This window comes from Mustela nivalis, assembly GCF_964662115.1.
Source record: "Mustela nivalis genome assembly, chromosome: 6".
NCBI classification, from domain to species: Eukaryota; Metazoa; Chordata; class Mammalia; order Carnivora; family Mustelidae; genus Mustela; species Mustela nivalis.
This window is the reverse complement of record NC_139025.1, coordinates 125,480,435-125,495,386: the sequence shown is the minus strand read 5'-3', so window position 1 is coordinate 125,495,386 and position 14,952 is coordinate 125,480,435. Positions and strand designations below refer to the sequence as shown.

Sequence of the window (14,952 nt, the reverse complement as noted above, 5' to 3'; positions counted from 1 at the left end):
TTCATGCCTTCTGCTCTGAACCTTGCTTTCCTCCCTCAATATCAATAGTACTGCTTTAGAGATCTCCTGCATCAGTTCACAAGGAGCCCAGTCCACTTCTTTCTTACAGTCTTCTGTGCTGCGGCTGTTCCAGAATTGATTTAATGGGCCCCAGTGAAAGAGCATGAGTTGTTCTGTGGCTTTTGCTGCCTTGAATAATCAGGTACCTATCCCATTTTGTAGGGGTGCAGGTATGTCTATAGAATAAGTTCCCAGGAGTTGTTTTGTGGAGTCAAATTTTGCCCATGTCTGTAATTGTGATCAACCTCCTCACCAGGTGGCCCCCAGTAGAGGTTGGGGCAGTTTGTGCTTCCCCTGGGCAAGCTGGGAGTGCAAGCATCCTGCCGCCTTGGCCCCTGGCAGGTGCAAAGTTGGACCTCAGTGGGGGGTCGGTTTGCATTTGCTCACTGATAGGTGAGGCTGAGCATCTTTTCAGGTGTTGGGGAGTACTTTGTATTCTTTTTCTCTACTGTCTTATAGCCTTTACCCGTATTTCTATTGGGTGTTGGTTTTTCCTTTTCTGTATTTTCTTTCTGTATCAGAGAGCAGGCCTTTTGTGATATGAGCTGCAAATATATTTTTTTCCTCGGATTGTCATTTATCTGCTGCCTTTGTTTCTGGTACCTTTGTGCTTCGAGAAGTATTTTATGCTTTTGTAGTCAGACTCATCCATCTTTTCATTTATGGCTACTGGGCTTCCATGCATAGAAAGAACGTCTAACGTCTACCCTAGCATGGTCCTTACTTTCTTTCCAGATGCTACTTAGCTGTCCTTGCGCGTATCCTGGGTCCTCTCCCCCCCACCCATCTGAGATGCTCATTTATGCCATACTTGTTTCCCCGCTCTTTTGGGGTCTAGTTCTGGCATTTCTGCTCCTCTCCGCTGGCCTGTTACCTGCTTATGTGGCAGATGTGGAATATCTGGTGGTCTGGTACCCCCACGTCAATCTTTCTGTTTTCCTTGCAGTTTCTATTTGTTTGTTTTTCTGTAGGAATTTTAGAATCAAGCTATCCCAGTCCAAAACAAAGCAAAGCAACACCAAAACCGCCTACTTTAAAAATACATTTGCATCTGTTGTAGAAAGGCAGGTTTTGTTCCCACTGTGCCCCCCAGGCTGTGCAGCAGTCTCCCGTCCCTCCTCCACACGGCCTGGCTCGTGCCACAGTGTCAGGAGCGAGGGATTGGCCACACTGGTGCAGTTCTTACAGCCGCAGGAGACCAGAGTGCCCTGGGGCGGGGGCAGTTCCAGCAAAGATGAATGCTCACGGGTGTGGAGCTTGCATGTGCAACCAGTGGTTGCCACCATGGTTATTTGCCGGTGGCTTGCTCATGAGAGCCCCCCTCAAGGGGCTGGGGAGCCCAGGAGCAACCCCCCTGCAACTGGTGATAACAGTGTCACTCGTATGAGCATGTATGTGCTCCCACTTCAGTCTTCCAGTAACTGTGAGAAGAAACAGGCAAGATGACAGCCTCTGCAGCTGTCAGCAAATTGGGGAGGGGGGGTGCAGGGTTGTGGTGGGGGCTGACCACTGCAGGGGCTGCTTCCATGCGGAAAGCACCTCTCTAGCTCTGGGCAGAGTCCCAGGGTAAGAGGGGTCCCCACTGAGTGGCAGCTCTCCCTCCTGCTGGGCCTCACCTCCCTCCCTTGCACCGACTGTAGTGGGGAGGGGCTTCCAACAGGGGTGTTCTGCGAGACAGGGCATCCTCCTGTCAGCTCCACGTGGGGTCTATAAACCGTGGGCATTGTCAGTGATCAGTTGAGTAGCCAGTGGCCTCCTTAAGGAGAGGAGAGTCTGCTTTCCACCACAGGGGACAGGCCTTTCTGCTGACCCTGAGGCTGCCTGTGAGCCTGGGTTTCCTTGGAGGCTGGCCCTTGGTTGGCTCCAGCGATTGGCCGACTGCCAAGCTGCCCCAGGGTGGGAGGGTGAGCAGGAGGGATTCCCCGGAGGGGAAAACATGGCAGTGTCAAGGTGGGGAGCTGGAAGTGGCCCCATGCCAGTGGCCGCAGTTCAGAGCTAGCTGTTGAAAGGGGACAGCCCACTTGCTGGCAGTGACTAGCCAGGACCTGGGTGCTGGGGCCTGGGGGCCCTGGAGAAGCTGCGTGTCGGGGCGGGGGGCACACTCTCCCTGTGCTTGCCTCTGACTCTGACCAGCTCTGCCCCTCATTGTCACTGCCCAGACACACACCCATGTGGATTCCTTCTGCTCGCTGAGGTCTGCTCATGGGACCTGAGGCACTGCCGTTACGTCAATGGGTCTTCTCTCTGGGGCCCTCTGTTCAGAGATGTACCCTATCCCTTCTCACTTCCACAAAGAGGAGCTCAGCTCGGCTTCCCAGAGCCCTGGCTGGTTGAGCTGAGACGAGCCAGCAGGAGGTCAAGGGGGCCAATAGCCGAGGGCACTTACTGGCCACAGGCAGGAAAGGCTTTAGTCCACAGACATGATTCTGGCCCCAGCTCTGTGAGTGGCACTAGGAGCCAATGCTAAAGGACCCCCAGGACTGCCCCCAAGAGGCCCACAGATAGAAAAGAACTGCCTTGTGCAGGCATTCTTGGAGCCAGGAGGGACCCACTCACCTGTAGGAGCTGGCAGTCTGGCCCAGACTGGTTGGAGCAATTGAGTTAATTGGGAGCATGCCCTTTGGACAGGGGTGAGAGCCAGAGGGAGTCTCCCTGTGGCCGGAGCCTGCGCCCCGGGCAGGGGCTGGATGGTGCACACTCCCTAAGCTGCACCTGCAGGCTGCGGAGCAGGGGGCGAGGGGAGGGCCCAGGGCTCGGTGCCCAGTCGGGGGCTCGAAGGAGGAAAGCCCCTGTGCTCCCAGTCTGGCCTCTTGCGGCTTCCGGGAGGAACAAGCTGTCCCAGGCCAGGCCTGTGGCTTGGGCAAGAGGAGCATGTGGGACGCAGTGTTCCCTGATAAGATGAGGCAATCGCTCTCACAGCCTCACTGCAGCGCCAGGGAACATTTATGTAACCCCCGCCCTGTGCCCCATGAGCCCTTGGCCCTGGCGCCCCTGCTGCCCAGCTGCCCCCCCCCCCTTACTACACACCAGTAGCACCCCGCTCAGTACAGACCAGTTATCCCCTGGCCTTGCAGCCTGGCAGCCTCAGGCCCCTCCCTCCACCCTGAGCATGGCCTGGCCTCTTCCCCAGCCCCCCACAGTGACTCCAGCCTTTCCCTAGCTTCCCTCCCTCCCTGTGTACCCTGTACCCCACAAAACCTGACCTCTACCCACTTCCTCTCACTCTGCTTCCCCCTCCCAAGGCCCTCTCACCGTTCAGTCCCACAGCCCCAATCCTGGCCCCCTTGGGAAAGTGAGGGCAGGGGGTCTTCAGTGAGCGATGCCAGGATTAGGCTTCAGGCAGGGTGCTGCAGGAGGGCTGAGCTCCCTTCAAGGATCTGGAATCCTCGGTTAGGTTTCCTGTTCCAAGAGAGCCCATGTCACTTCTGAGCTAGACTGCGCACTCTCCGTGTGATGGCCCTGTGGTTCTCCTGCTGTCTCCCTGTCATGTGCCCAAGAGGAAGCAGATGCAGAATTTGAGCCCAGCAGGAGGGAAGCTAGAATCCACTTAGTCCCGACACCCTGTAGGACCCAGACCTGCTGGGTACCCACTCCAGTCTGGTCGCACCACCTTGGGGCCAATCCCAAGCAGAGCAGTTTTCAGAGGGAGGCCTAGGGACACCTGTAGGTACCTAAGACCCTTCTAGGAAAACTATTTTCAAAATAATAACATCATTTATCTTTTATTCTCTCAAAAGAATATAATGGAATATTCCAAAAGCTAAATGATGAGTGATGACATCATCCCTCTGTCAGCTACTGGAATGTGTGCTTGAGTTTGAATTTTTTTCTTTTAATTTCTAATACAGTAAATACCAACAGATATAGCCCATATGAACAGACTCTCTTTGGGTCCCTCTCCACAAGTATGAGAAACACTGTCGTGGGTGACTCTGTCCCCCTGTCCATGCTGCCTTAACCCCAGCTGTTCTCGATTTTACTGGCTGTTCCTCTTTAGGCCCCTGGGTGCTGCCTGAGTGTCCCCAGCCCAGCCAGACCCTGGTGCCGCTCCTTACCAGCATGAATCATAACTTCCAGGTGTCTGCAGGCGTCTGCTTCATCTGTTGGTGGGCCACTTTGTTGCCATCGGCCCTCCTGGAGTGGACTGACAGAGGCATGAAGGATGGAGTATCGAGGACCCTGTCTGCATCAGGACCCTGTCCCCAGGGCCAGACATTGGGTGTGTGTTCAATAAAAGTACCGAGCTGCTGACGCCTAGGCAGACCAAGAGCCGCGTGCTGGCCTAGGGGTGGTGTTGGGCTTTCCCTCCCTTCTGCCACTGCCGCGCCAGGCCGGCTGGTACCACATCCCATGCCACCGGATGCTGCAGTTCTCTGCGGCCCTGACATCACTGGAGCCATCTCTGACTATGCCTGCCTCACGTGCCTCCCAGAGCTGTAAGCATTAAGGACCCTGAAAAGGACAAACCCCCAGTGAGGCCCCAGGGCTTCTTAGAAAGCAAAGGGGAGTCTGAATTTGGGTTGGTCCTCCCCTGCTCCCACCACAGGCCTCAATTTGAGAAGACACAGGTGACAAAAATAATGGATAAGAGCAAAACTAACAGCTTAACTTTTCAAAGGTAAGCATTTGGCCCGTGCCAGGCACGGTGCCACGACCTGGTTGTGTGTGACCTCGAGGAATCACCACGTGTACCCCACTGGGAGGAAGGAGTAGTTTATTCGTCTCCTGGGCGATTACCTTAAACTAAGAAGCCTGACAGAACAGATTACTGGAAACAGATTACTGTAAACTGGGTGGCTTGAGACAACAGGAATGCACTTTCTCAGTGTTTTAGAGGGCAGAATTTAAGATTAAGGTGTTGGCAGCTCACTCCCCTGCCCACCTTCTGAAGGCTCTGCTGGCAGCAGGGAGGGGGAAATCCATCTCACGTGTCTCTCCTGGCTTCCAGGGTGCCGTACAGTGCTTGCTGGCCCTGGGCTGGTGGATGTGTGCTCCAGTCGTTCTTCCATCCTCACCTGGCCTTCTCTTCTGTGTTTTTCTAAGGTCACTTGTGATCTCATTTCAAAATCTTTACCTTAATTATATCCACAAAGACCCTTTTTGCAAATAAGAAAAGGGATTCGAGGATTCCTTGTTCCAAGGGTTAGGACTTGGACTTCTTAGAGGGAAGGCACTCTTGACTCCTCCATAGAGATGCTTATCTGAGGCCACACTCAGCAAACTGTGAGGATGGGTCTAAACCTCACACCTGGCACACCGAGCTCTTGAACTCAGCACCCAGCGACACAGAAATGAAACCATTGTATTTAATTCTGGACCTTTCCAAACATTTAATGACCAGCGTGCATTGTGAGAGTTCCTAAAGTGGACTTAGCATGCAGCATTTCTCGGACATTTTTGTGACGAGGTTTTTCCCCCCAGAACCAACTAACAATATATTCAGTTCTAAGAAGACATGTAACACAGAAGAGCTTACAACAACAACAAAAAAAATCCTCTTCCCAGTGCAGCTTCACTCCCCAGAGACCAACACTGCTCTGATTTTAGTTGTCTTGGTGGTTACTGATATAAATAAACATATGTGAATTTTTTTTTTTTTACTGTTCTTTGATATTTCAGATTTAGATTTAGATGTAGGTATGATCTTCCTGCCATGAAATTTAAGGATTTACCTCATTCCTACCCTTCCCATCACCTCTTCCTGAATTGATGGATATGTTATTAATTTTTTTGTTGATTATCCTTATAACTTTAACCTCATTTAGACATTTCCTTTGACTGTTCATGTGTGTGTTCCTACCTTTCTTATAAATCATTTTCTCCTGGGGCCGAGTCAGTTGCGTGGACTTTGTCTATAACATTGATTCTACACACTGACAACTAACTGGTGCTAGGGTTCACATGACCATGACTATGAAAAGATTACTTCCATATGCCAGGGCCTGTACAGGGATTTCATTCCCTCCTGTTGCCTCATGGGGTTGTTGTGAAAGATAAATAGTTTAACATACAAAAAGCCCCTAGACCACTGTTTGGCTCAGAGCTCTTCCCTGATTGCTCAGAGTCTTGCAGCATTTTAGTTTGCTTCCAGTTTAGACCCCAGTTTTCTTGCATGTCTTCTGTTTTTCCTGGAGTTTCTAATTGCCTCTCTTTTTTGTTTTAAATAAAGAATAATACGTACCCTCACTGTGTCCTGAAGTATATTCAGCCTCTTGATCATACTCTCTGATGCATGGAACTCACTTTCTTCTTGGAACTACCCCCCCCATGAATCCTGCCTCAGTGGTCCCCAGGTCTCTACCTCACTCTCCTGAACACCCCTTCATTTCTCGCTCATCAATCTGGCTTCTCAGGTTTGTTTTTGTTTTTGTTTTTTTCTTATTTTTGCTGGAGGTAAACATGAAGACCCGCTCTCTTTGTCATCTAGAATCCAGTATGATTTATGAGAAGTCTAGTGTGTGTCCCAGCCTTATTCCCTTCCAGATAACTTGGTATTTGTTTCTCACCTCTTTCTAATGAATTTTGTGGTCTCTTTTTATTCAGTGTTCTGACATTGCAGAATTTCTCATGGCGGGAGCCTTTACTGACTAGCCTGCCCACATTTGTGGTAACTAGTCTTACTTGATCCTGACAGATACGGTGTTCTTGTTTCTTTGGTACTTTGCTCTCCTCCCTTTTTTCCCTGTTTTTTTTTTTTTTTTTTTTTTTCTTTAACAGAAATTAGTTAAATATTGCACTCCCCAGGATTGAGTCCCTGTAACTCTGAACTATCATTTGTAAACTGTTAGATAGGTTTAGGAAATGATCATGGTTTACTCTCCTACTTGACTTTGAATCCCTCGCCCCAACACACACCCTTTCCCTCTCCAAAAAACCCACATAAAGTCAATAAGAACATATACAACCACACATAGCTCTTAGCTTTAGCATTACTAGGAGACAGAAAACACAGCAACATTCACATGTTCTAGAGGTTTTTGATGTTGTTCTGTTTTTCTGTGATACTTCCTTGAGTTTATTTCCAGCTTTTCTGTGGAATTTTTGTTTGGGCAACAATGCTCTCAGTTTTTAAACACAATTTTTTGTTCTCTGAACTTCCATTTGATGGTATCACGTTTGCTTGATGCATGAATTTTGTCTGAAATTGCTCTTAGAATACTAATTAGAATTTTTAGGTTGACATTCTCTTCTGTCTTCTGGCTTCACTCTTTTTCCCCTGGAGTAAGCTTTGTTTTGTTGCTCTCGGATTTTTCCCTTTCATGCTGCTGATTTTCCTTGGCCATCTGGCTATCCCTGGGTGTTTGTTTATATTTAAGGTTGATGGCCTCATTTGGGGTGGGTGGTGTGGATTTCCTCCTCCAGGCACAGGTGGGCCAGCTATAAGGACTGGCTGTTGGCTTTAGAGCCAGAGTAGGGGAGGGAGGGGAAAGTAAACGGTTGGAAAGGTGGCTGTGTGGCCACCCAGGTGCCATAAGGGCTGTATTCTGGGGTGCCAGGAGCTCCTGCTGGCTCTCTCTGAGCAGTTGATGTCATTTTTCTTGTGGTTCAGAGTTTGTCTGGGTAAATGCTCAACTGTTCCTTGCTCTCAGCAAGGAATAGGAGGGAAGGGAGTGGTTCTAATCATAGCCTACATATTTGTTACCTCCCTCTCATGGAGTGTTCTGAGTAGCCACCCTTATCTGTCTCTGGGCTTGGGTCTGCAAAAGCCTTGTTGTACTCTCCTGCTCTGCTGGCTCTTGCCTGTTGGCCCTGTTGGAACTTCTATAAGAGAAGGCGCAACAAGAGAAGAAAATTACCTGGTCTGGGCTCCTCATGTTATAGATGAGGAAACTGAGCAGAGGTCAGGATGGGGGTAGGGCACTCGGGTCTGGGAATTGTCTCTTGGCCCTGAGAGGTGTGGGGCTCTGAAGTGTGACTCCCCCAGGGCCAGTGTGGGGGCAGCTGGACTATGCAGGCCTGAAAGCTCTTCCTGCCCCAAGACCCTTTACTCCTGGTTACCAACCAGTCTTTGATTCTGAAGATGGGCCTGAGCTCCCCAGGGGCCGTGGGCTCTGCAGCCACATTACCTGAGATGCTGCCATTTTCATGGGAGAGGTCTGTTGTCTGCCTTGGGTACCAGCTGGAGGGCACTGGCAAGGCACACCTTTGCCCTGATGGGTTTGTCGCAGAGGGTGGGAAGACAGCTAGGGGTGGGGAGAAAGGAAGGGGCTGTCGTGGAGGGCAGGGTCAGGAGCTGGGGCTGACGCTCTGCCCTGTCGCCCACAGGTGAGAGGCCCTTTGCCTGCAGCTGGCAGGACTGCAACAAGAAGTTTGCGCGCTCGGATGAGCTGGCCCGGCACTACCGCACACACACCGGCGAGAAGAAGTTCAGCTGCCCCATCTGCGAGAAGCGCTTCATGCGCAGCGACCACCTGACGAAGCACGCGCGCCGCCACGCCAACTTCCACCCGGGCATGCTGCAGCGGCGCAGCGGGGGCTCGCGGACCGGCTCCCTCAGCGACTACAGCCGTTCGGACGCCAGTAGCCCCACCATCAGCCCGGCCAGCTCACCCTGAGCCAGGCCGCTGCCCCGCCCCCAGCAGCACAGCCCCGGCCGCCCCTCTGCGGCGCCCCGCCCACCCCTCCGTCGGCTACCCGGCCACCCCACACACACACCCCGTGCCCCGCCCTGCCCCTCCCCGGGGCCCCACCCCACCCCTCCGCGGGCGCCCCGCCCCAGGGCTGGCCGAGGACACTCCGCCCCCACTACAGCCATGAGCAGATGCTTGCCCTTTCTCTCCTGATGCCGTGTCTTTTCCTTTTGTAATAAGAAAGAAGAGATAACTTTATGAAGTCAGTAACAACACAATTTCTTCACCTCAGGTGTCAAAAGTAAATTTGTAAAAAAACAAAAAATTTTCAAAAAACACCATCCACAAATTGCACAATAGACATACCCACAAAGGTGAGATTCAGTGGTGTTGAACCCCTCCCCCCCCCTTTCTCAGGGATGGACATGTTCCACGAGGTCAGTGAGGACACCCCCTTCCTGCCGCCTTACTCTGTATATAGATTTGCACTCTGGAGTTTTCTGTTAGGTTCGGGAACACACTGGGGACAAAGGAGATGGAGCAGTGCAGGTGGGGCTCAGCATCCAGCCTGTGGGTCAGTTGATCAGTCACTTCTGAGCAGACACGGTCACTGACATTTGCTTCCAGGCCAGATTCCCAAGCAGGGGGCCTCCCAGCTGCCAGCTTCTGCCCCAGCAGCCCGGCCGGGCTCAGGACGTAGATGATTCAGAGGGATGCCTTAAGCAGTACCGGGCAAAAGAAGCACTCCACCTGGGGAGACCACAGAAATGCCTGCCTTGTGCAGGGGAGGCCCTGCCTATCTCCCTCCCCCTGCCTCCAGGAGCCTATTTCGGGGCCTCTCAGAGCACTGAGAGTAGAGATGCAAGTCTCGGCTGGTCAGTCCAGTGCACCATCTGAAGTCCGATGTGATGGGGCCCGGGGCCACATTTGCCCAGCCCTTGGCCTGCCTGAGGTATGTGCCCTGTGGAGGGACACCTGGTCGTCTGTGTCCTGCAGAAGGCACATGGAGACCTCTCACTCAGCCACGTTCTCTGACTGTAAAACAAAGCCTGGGAATCCTGGTCTTCAGAGACGTCTGAAAGTGTCTTCCGTGCCTCTAGTTCTTGTGTTCTCCTGGATGGCCCTGGTCTCAAGACACCTTTGTTTGCAACCGTGGGGAAGGTCGTTGGGCCACCTGGCCAGAGGCCCAGTGTATGTGGCCGTGCACGTGGCAGCGCTCGGTGCTTCACAGAGATAGTTCTGTAGCAAGAGACCGGAACATTGTGACTTGGAACTTTTCGGGAGTGGTAAAGCAGATGTTAAGGGAAATGCTGTCGGAGAATGTGTATTCTGTTTCCTCCCTGGGGAATGCCAGACAGAAAGTTGTGGGAAATACTTTGCTCAGACCCACCGTGTTCCCAGCTCGGAATTAGCAAACCTCCAGCTTCTCCATGAGCTTTGCACCCCCTGGACTTCTTTCTCCCTTTCCCTCCCATTTGTCCCCTCCTGCCCGGGAGGATCCAGCCCACACCTGCTCGTGGGGGCGTTGGGGCTTAGGGGCTCTGTCACCGGCGTTCTCCTGCAGGGAGAGGAAGAACAGAGAGCCAAGTGGTATCTCTGGGAGCCCCCGCCTGGGCTGGGCCGGGCTTTGAGCACTGGCACGGCAGTTGGGCTGGGCTCCAGCGTGCTGCTGCTCAGCCACGTTTGGAGGTTACACCTCAGTGCTGCTGCCCAGGCACCTCCCTTCCCTTCCTCCTGAGAGTCGGGGCGTGTAAATACAAGCCCCAGGACAGTGTGTGCGTATGTGTGTGTGTTGGGGTGGGGGGTGTGGGTTTGGGGTGGATCTGGGGTATCTTGCAGAGACCTCTGCTCATTTTGGTGAGGAGGAATGACCCTCGGGACCTCAGAGGGCTAGAGATGGGCTTCCTGGGCCCAGAGTGCCTTGGTTGTGGCCGTCCTGCTTCTGTCCCCACCTTTTCATGGCGTGGGCTGCAGCACAGAGACCCAGAGACCCAGGCATGGCTGGTGCTCACAGCCCTTGGCCCGGCTTTAGGCTGGTACCCTCTGCCCATGGTGAGCACAAGAGTACAGTCTGCTTTCTGCGACACTTGGGTACCCCTTGCGAATTCTGTTGTGAGTCATCTGGGCTCGGCCAGTGGCATGGTGGTAGCCTCTGAGTGGCGTGTTAGGTACCAAGCTGGGCGGCAGCGTTCTTGGTGTGGGTGGAAGCCAAGCGGGGCTGGGGGGGTCAGGTGCAGAGCTGCTGGCCCTGGCCACGGTGCCCCGTTTGGGCTGCATGACAGCCATGCTTGCATTTGATCTGGGGGAGAGAGTGGAAGATCCTATAGAGACCTGGACAGAAGAGCGCCCTGAGTGCTGAGGGTGAGAGGCCTTGGTGCCCAGTTCCAAAGTGAGGCCCAGAAGGCCCTTGGAGGCTCCTCCCAAAGTCGTTTCTGTGTGAGGCATAGAAAGCCACACTGAATACATTTCATGTCTCAGGAACTCACATTCCAGGTTCAGGAATTTTATTCCAAAGTCCTTTGGTGTGCTCACCGTCCACGGGTCCCCGAAAGGCAGGGAGAGGGAGCCGTGTGTCTCTGGGAGGCCACGCAGTGCTGTCCCCTTGAGGAGCCAGGAGTCTCCTTGTGATCTGCCCACTGGCATCTCAGAAGGAGGGTTTCTAACCCCACATCTGTCTGCACATAGGAAGGGGAGTAAGGACTCTAAACCCAGTCATCTTGGAATAAAAGAAGAGCTGGTTTGTTTTAGAGGCGGGTGGGGGGTGGGGGAGGGAAAGCGGGTGTTTGCTGTTTCCAAAGAGAGCACTTAATTTAATTTTTCCTCTAAATGACCCAGGGCTGTTCCATCAGATAGATGGAAGGGTAACATTGCCTTAAAACAGAAATATGCAGGCATTGGCTATTTTTGGCAAACGAGTGTGTCTTCATTCCCAAAGTGGTTCTGGTCTAATGGCAGGGTGCGGTCCTTCCGCTGTGGGCCTGGCCGGAGAGATGGAGCACTGCTCAGCTGACGTAGGGCACCTGGAGGGAATTCCCACCTGGCATCCCTGGGCACTTGGCCTGGAGCTCCGGTTGGACCATCCTAACTCATCTGGGGCTAGAATTCATCTCACTTGAAGGGTGGGGGAAAGATCCGTGAACCTCAGGCAAGTTTTAAATGGGCTCTCACCGGCATCTCATCATCATGAAACGAGTGCTCGGGGAAGGGGGTGGTGGGCCTTGGAAAGCGACTCCCCAGGGCCCCCCACTGGAAGTAGTTAATGGAGCGGGCCCTCCTGATACAGCCTGCATTTTCTTTTAAGATGTAGAATGTCTTCCCAGCCTGGGTCTATTTCAGGGTCTTTCATTTTTCTGGTTTATGGCCATGCTTACTGGCTTCAGTGTGATTGAAGAGCCCATAGGACTCCTAGACAGAATAGTGAAAACTGAAACCTTTATTTTGTAGCAGACTTGTTCTCACAGGCCAAGGGGGCAGAGATCTCAAAATGAAGGTTGCCTGAACACCGGGAGGATTTCCTCCAAAAAGTCCTAAAAGTGACCCAGGACTCAACCATCAGGGGGCTGGTGTTTAGATCACATCCCAAATAAGAAAGCCCCTCTTTGCATCAGCCATGTGAGGGAGCCAGTTGTCCCCTCCCCACATGCCCATGGAATCCTACAGCCATCCAGAAAGGAACAGGTGAACACAGCCGTTTCCACAAAGGGCCTCAGGATCCTCTTCTACAGGGTGCTATGTAGGAACAGGCAGCGATGCCCTTGATGGGAATGTAGTCCTGGAGGGACCCTACCTGCATCCCACCACACCCCCACTTCTGGCTCTGGAGGTGCAGGACACTGCCCACCCTGTATTCCGAGGCCATGCGACCAGGCAGGTGCAGGATTTGCCACGGTGCAGCCTCCAGGTGCAAACATCAGGGGCACTGGGGTCCCCGGATCTCACTGTACCCTGGGTCACAGCTCAGACCAGTGGGTAGGGACAGCCAGGCCACAGGTGGCTCCCCCAGCCCACCTGTTGGGACATGAAGGGAGGGCTGGTGGCTTCCTGTGGTCCCAAGTGAAGTGTGGCCGAGCTGGCGTCTCCAGGTAAGCTGTCTGCTGCCCGGCGCAGAGTCTTCAGAAGACGCAGCCTCCTTTCTTGCCAGAAGCAGGTGCTAAGCACAGGGTCGCAGCACTCCCCAGGGATGTGATCAGTGGTCTCAGCTAGCAGGAGTGCCACCTAACAAGCAAGCGGGATCTGAGCAATAGCATCCCCTTGTCATTTGACTCCTGGTATGGGCTGTTCACCAGACTACCTGATTATTTTGACTTCGGACAGATAGCGCTGATTTTTTTTTCTTTTTAACCCATTTTTAAAAAGTCATTCAGTCAAAAACAGTGCTGGAAGGTTTAAAGGGTCTGATGTAGTGGTTGCATTGAAAACAGTAAGAGATGCTTTGTTGGTCACCTGCATATTTTGCTACCCAAAGATACCATAATTGATTCTGGTGACCATGTTTTCCAAAGGTAGAATCGAGGATGTGGGCCACTTGCCGAATGCAGGCTTGCCCAGGGAAGAGCCAGCTCTTGTGACTGACACTCCTGATTCTGAGGCTCAGCTTCAAAGGTTTGTCCAAGACACATTCCAGAGAATTTTGTACCAGAATTTGGATGTGCAATCCAGCTTACTACTGATAAACGCCTGAACGTCATTTAGGGCAAGGCCTTTCCCCCACTGCCTGCCCTGCCACTCACTGGTGTGAAGATTAGGTTTGGTGGGAGCCGTGGCCCCAGATCCATGAGGGTGGAGGGGCCCTACTTGGTTTCTTCCGACCCCCTGTAGCAATGTTGGACTTGCAGTGCGGCCGCTGGCTGGCTCTGCCCAGCCTCTCCCCTTCTCATGCAGCTTTAAAACCTTACTACTTTTATTTAAAGATGATCAGGATGGGATGCGAGTGGACCACAAGAGCAGCTTTTTCCCAGGGCTCAGGGGCATTTTCCTAGTGACATGTTGGCAGGATGCTGTACATGCTCATGTAGAAACCCAAGTACGTGAGCTGAATGCCGGCGAGACAACCACAGTCTGGCCGGAGGTTGACCGATCCCCGCCCTGACCAGGAGCACAAGGGCTGGGTGTACCGGCAGGATCCCTCCCCAGCCCGCCCTGTGTGTGGGGACCACTTCCCAGCTGGGCTCAAATGCCACTTGAGGAGTGGTGTGGCGGCCATTCCCGGGTTAGGGTGCCAGTGTGGAGTGGGGTGGGGCGGGTGGGCTCCCTCTCATCCCCCCCTGGAGAATCACGTGCTTGGTGCCGAGGAACCCGAGGGCTCCGTGGCATCACCAGGAGCTATGCATTGTGGGGAGGGGGGCTTGCTGTGTCCCCACATAACCGGGAGTACCTTGTGTGGGTGTGTCGGGCACATGAGTCGGCTACCCCCAGACCCACACAAATGACCCCTTCCTCATCATCCAAAGCCATTGATGGAGCCTCTCTGGAACCGTTTGCCAAAATCCCAAGGCAGAATCCAAGGGTCCAAGACCATTTCCATGGAGCACACATTTTCCTTTTCTGTAGGAACTTTTTTTTTTCTTTTTAACCAGCACCACACCATGCTTCCGAAGGCCACGTTTCATCCTTCCTGGATCACTACAGTGAAGTATTACAGTTGTACAGTTCCCAATCTGGCCTTGGCTTGCTCGGATAAAACTTTGTATGTATTTTGTATGGCATAGATTCTATATTGTAATGATGTCCTATGCAAAAAGAAAAAAAATGACTAAATTGTAAATTTTATTGTTTTAACGTGTATGCATGTTTAGTGACGTTTACATTTTGAAATAAAATTTATGATTCATTATTTTATTTGCCAGAGCTGGTTCCTTGGAGAGCCCCAGGGTGGGGGAGGGGAGCAATCAAAGGGGACCAACTTCAGCAGCTCTATGTAATTGGCTGAGGGGGCAGAAACCCACCTGGGACTTTGTAGGATCGAAGGCTTTACAGAGTCGGTGCCCCTCTGGCTATCCCCTCCCATCTACTCAGCTGATTTTAGCTTGTCACAGCTTCACCCCTCAACTCTTTCCCCTTCCCACCCTCCTCCCCCCAAAAGGTCACCCTAACAGTTCCATCCCCAAGAGCATCAAGGAGAAAGGTAGGCCCTGGGGTGGCAGCAATGATGGATTTCTGAGCAGGGCATAGTGACTTTCCCTTGAACTCCCCATAAAGCCCAGCATTTTGTCTCCCCAGGGCAGCAGCCCCATTTTTCCACCCCAGATCCCCTCGGAGGTTCTGACAGCCCCTTAGACCATGCTGTCTCTCAGCCAGATGCCCATCTGCTCCCCTCGCCCCT

General features: G+C 52.8%; 1 protein-coding gene across 1 annotated transcript in view; it reads left to right on the top strand.

Moving 5' to 3' along the window:
- The window catches only part of KLF13 (KLF transcription factor 13), a 51,172-nt gene extending 36,709 nt beyond the window's left edge, over positions 1-14,463 (top strand). Inside the window, exon 2 of the mRNA XM_082736607.1 lies at positions 8,326-14,463. Within this exon, the coding sequence (XP_082592733.1) occupies positions 8,326-8,615 (290 nt within the window). The 3' untranslated portion in view covers positions 8,616-14,463. The remainder of the gene's footprint in view (positions 1-8,325) is intronic.
- Positions 14,464-14,952: the final 489 nt, after the last annotated feature.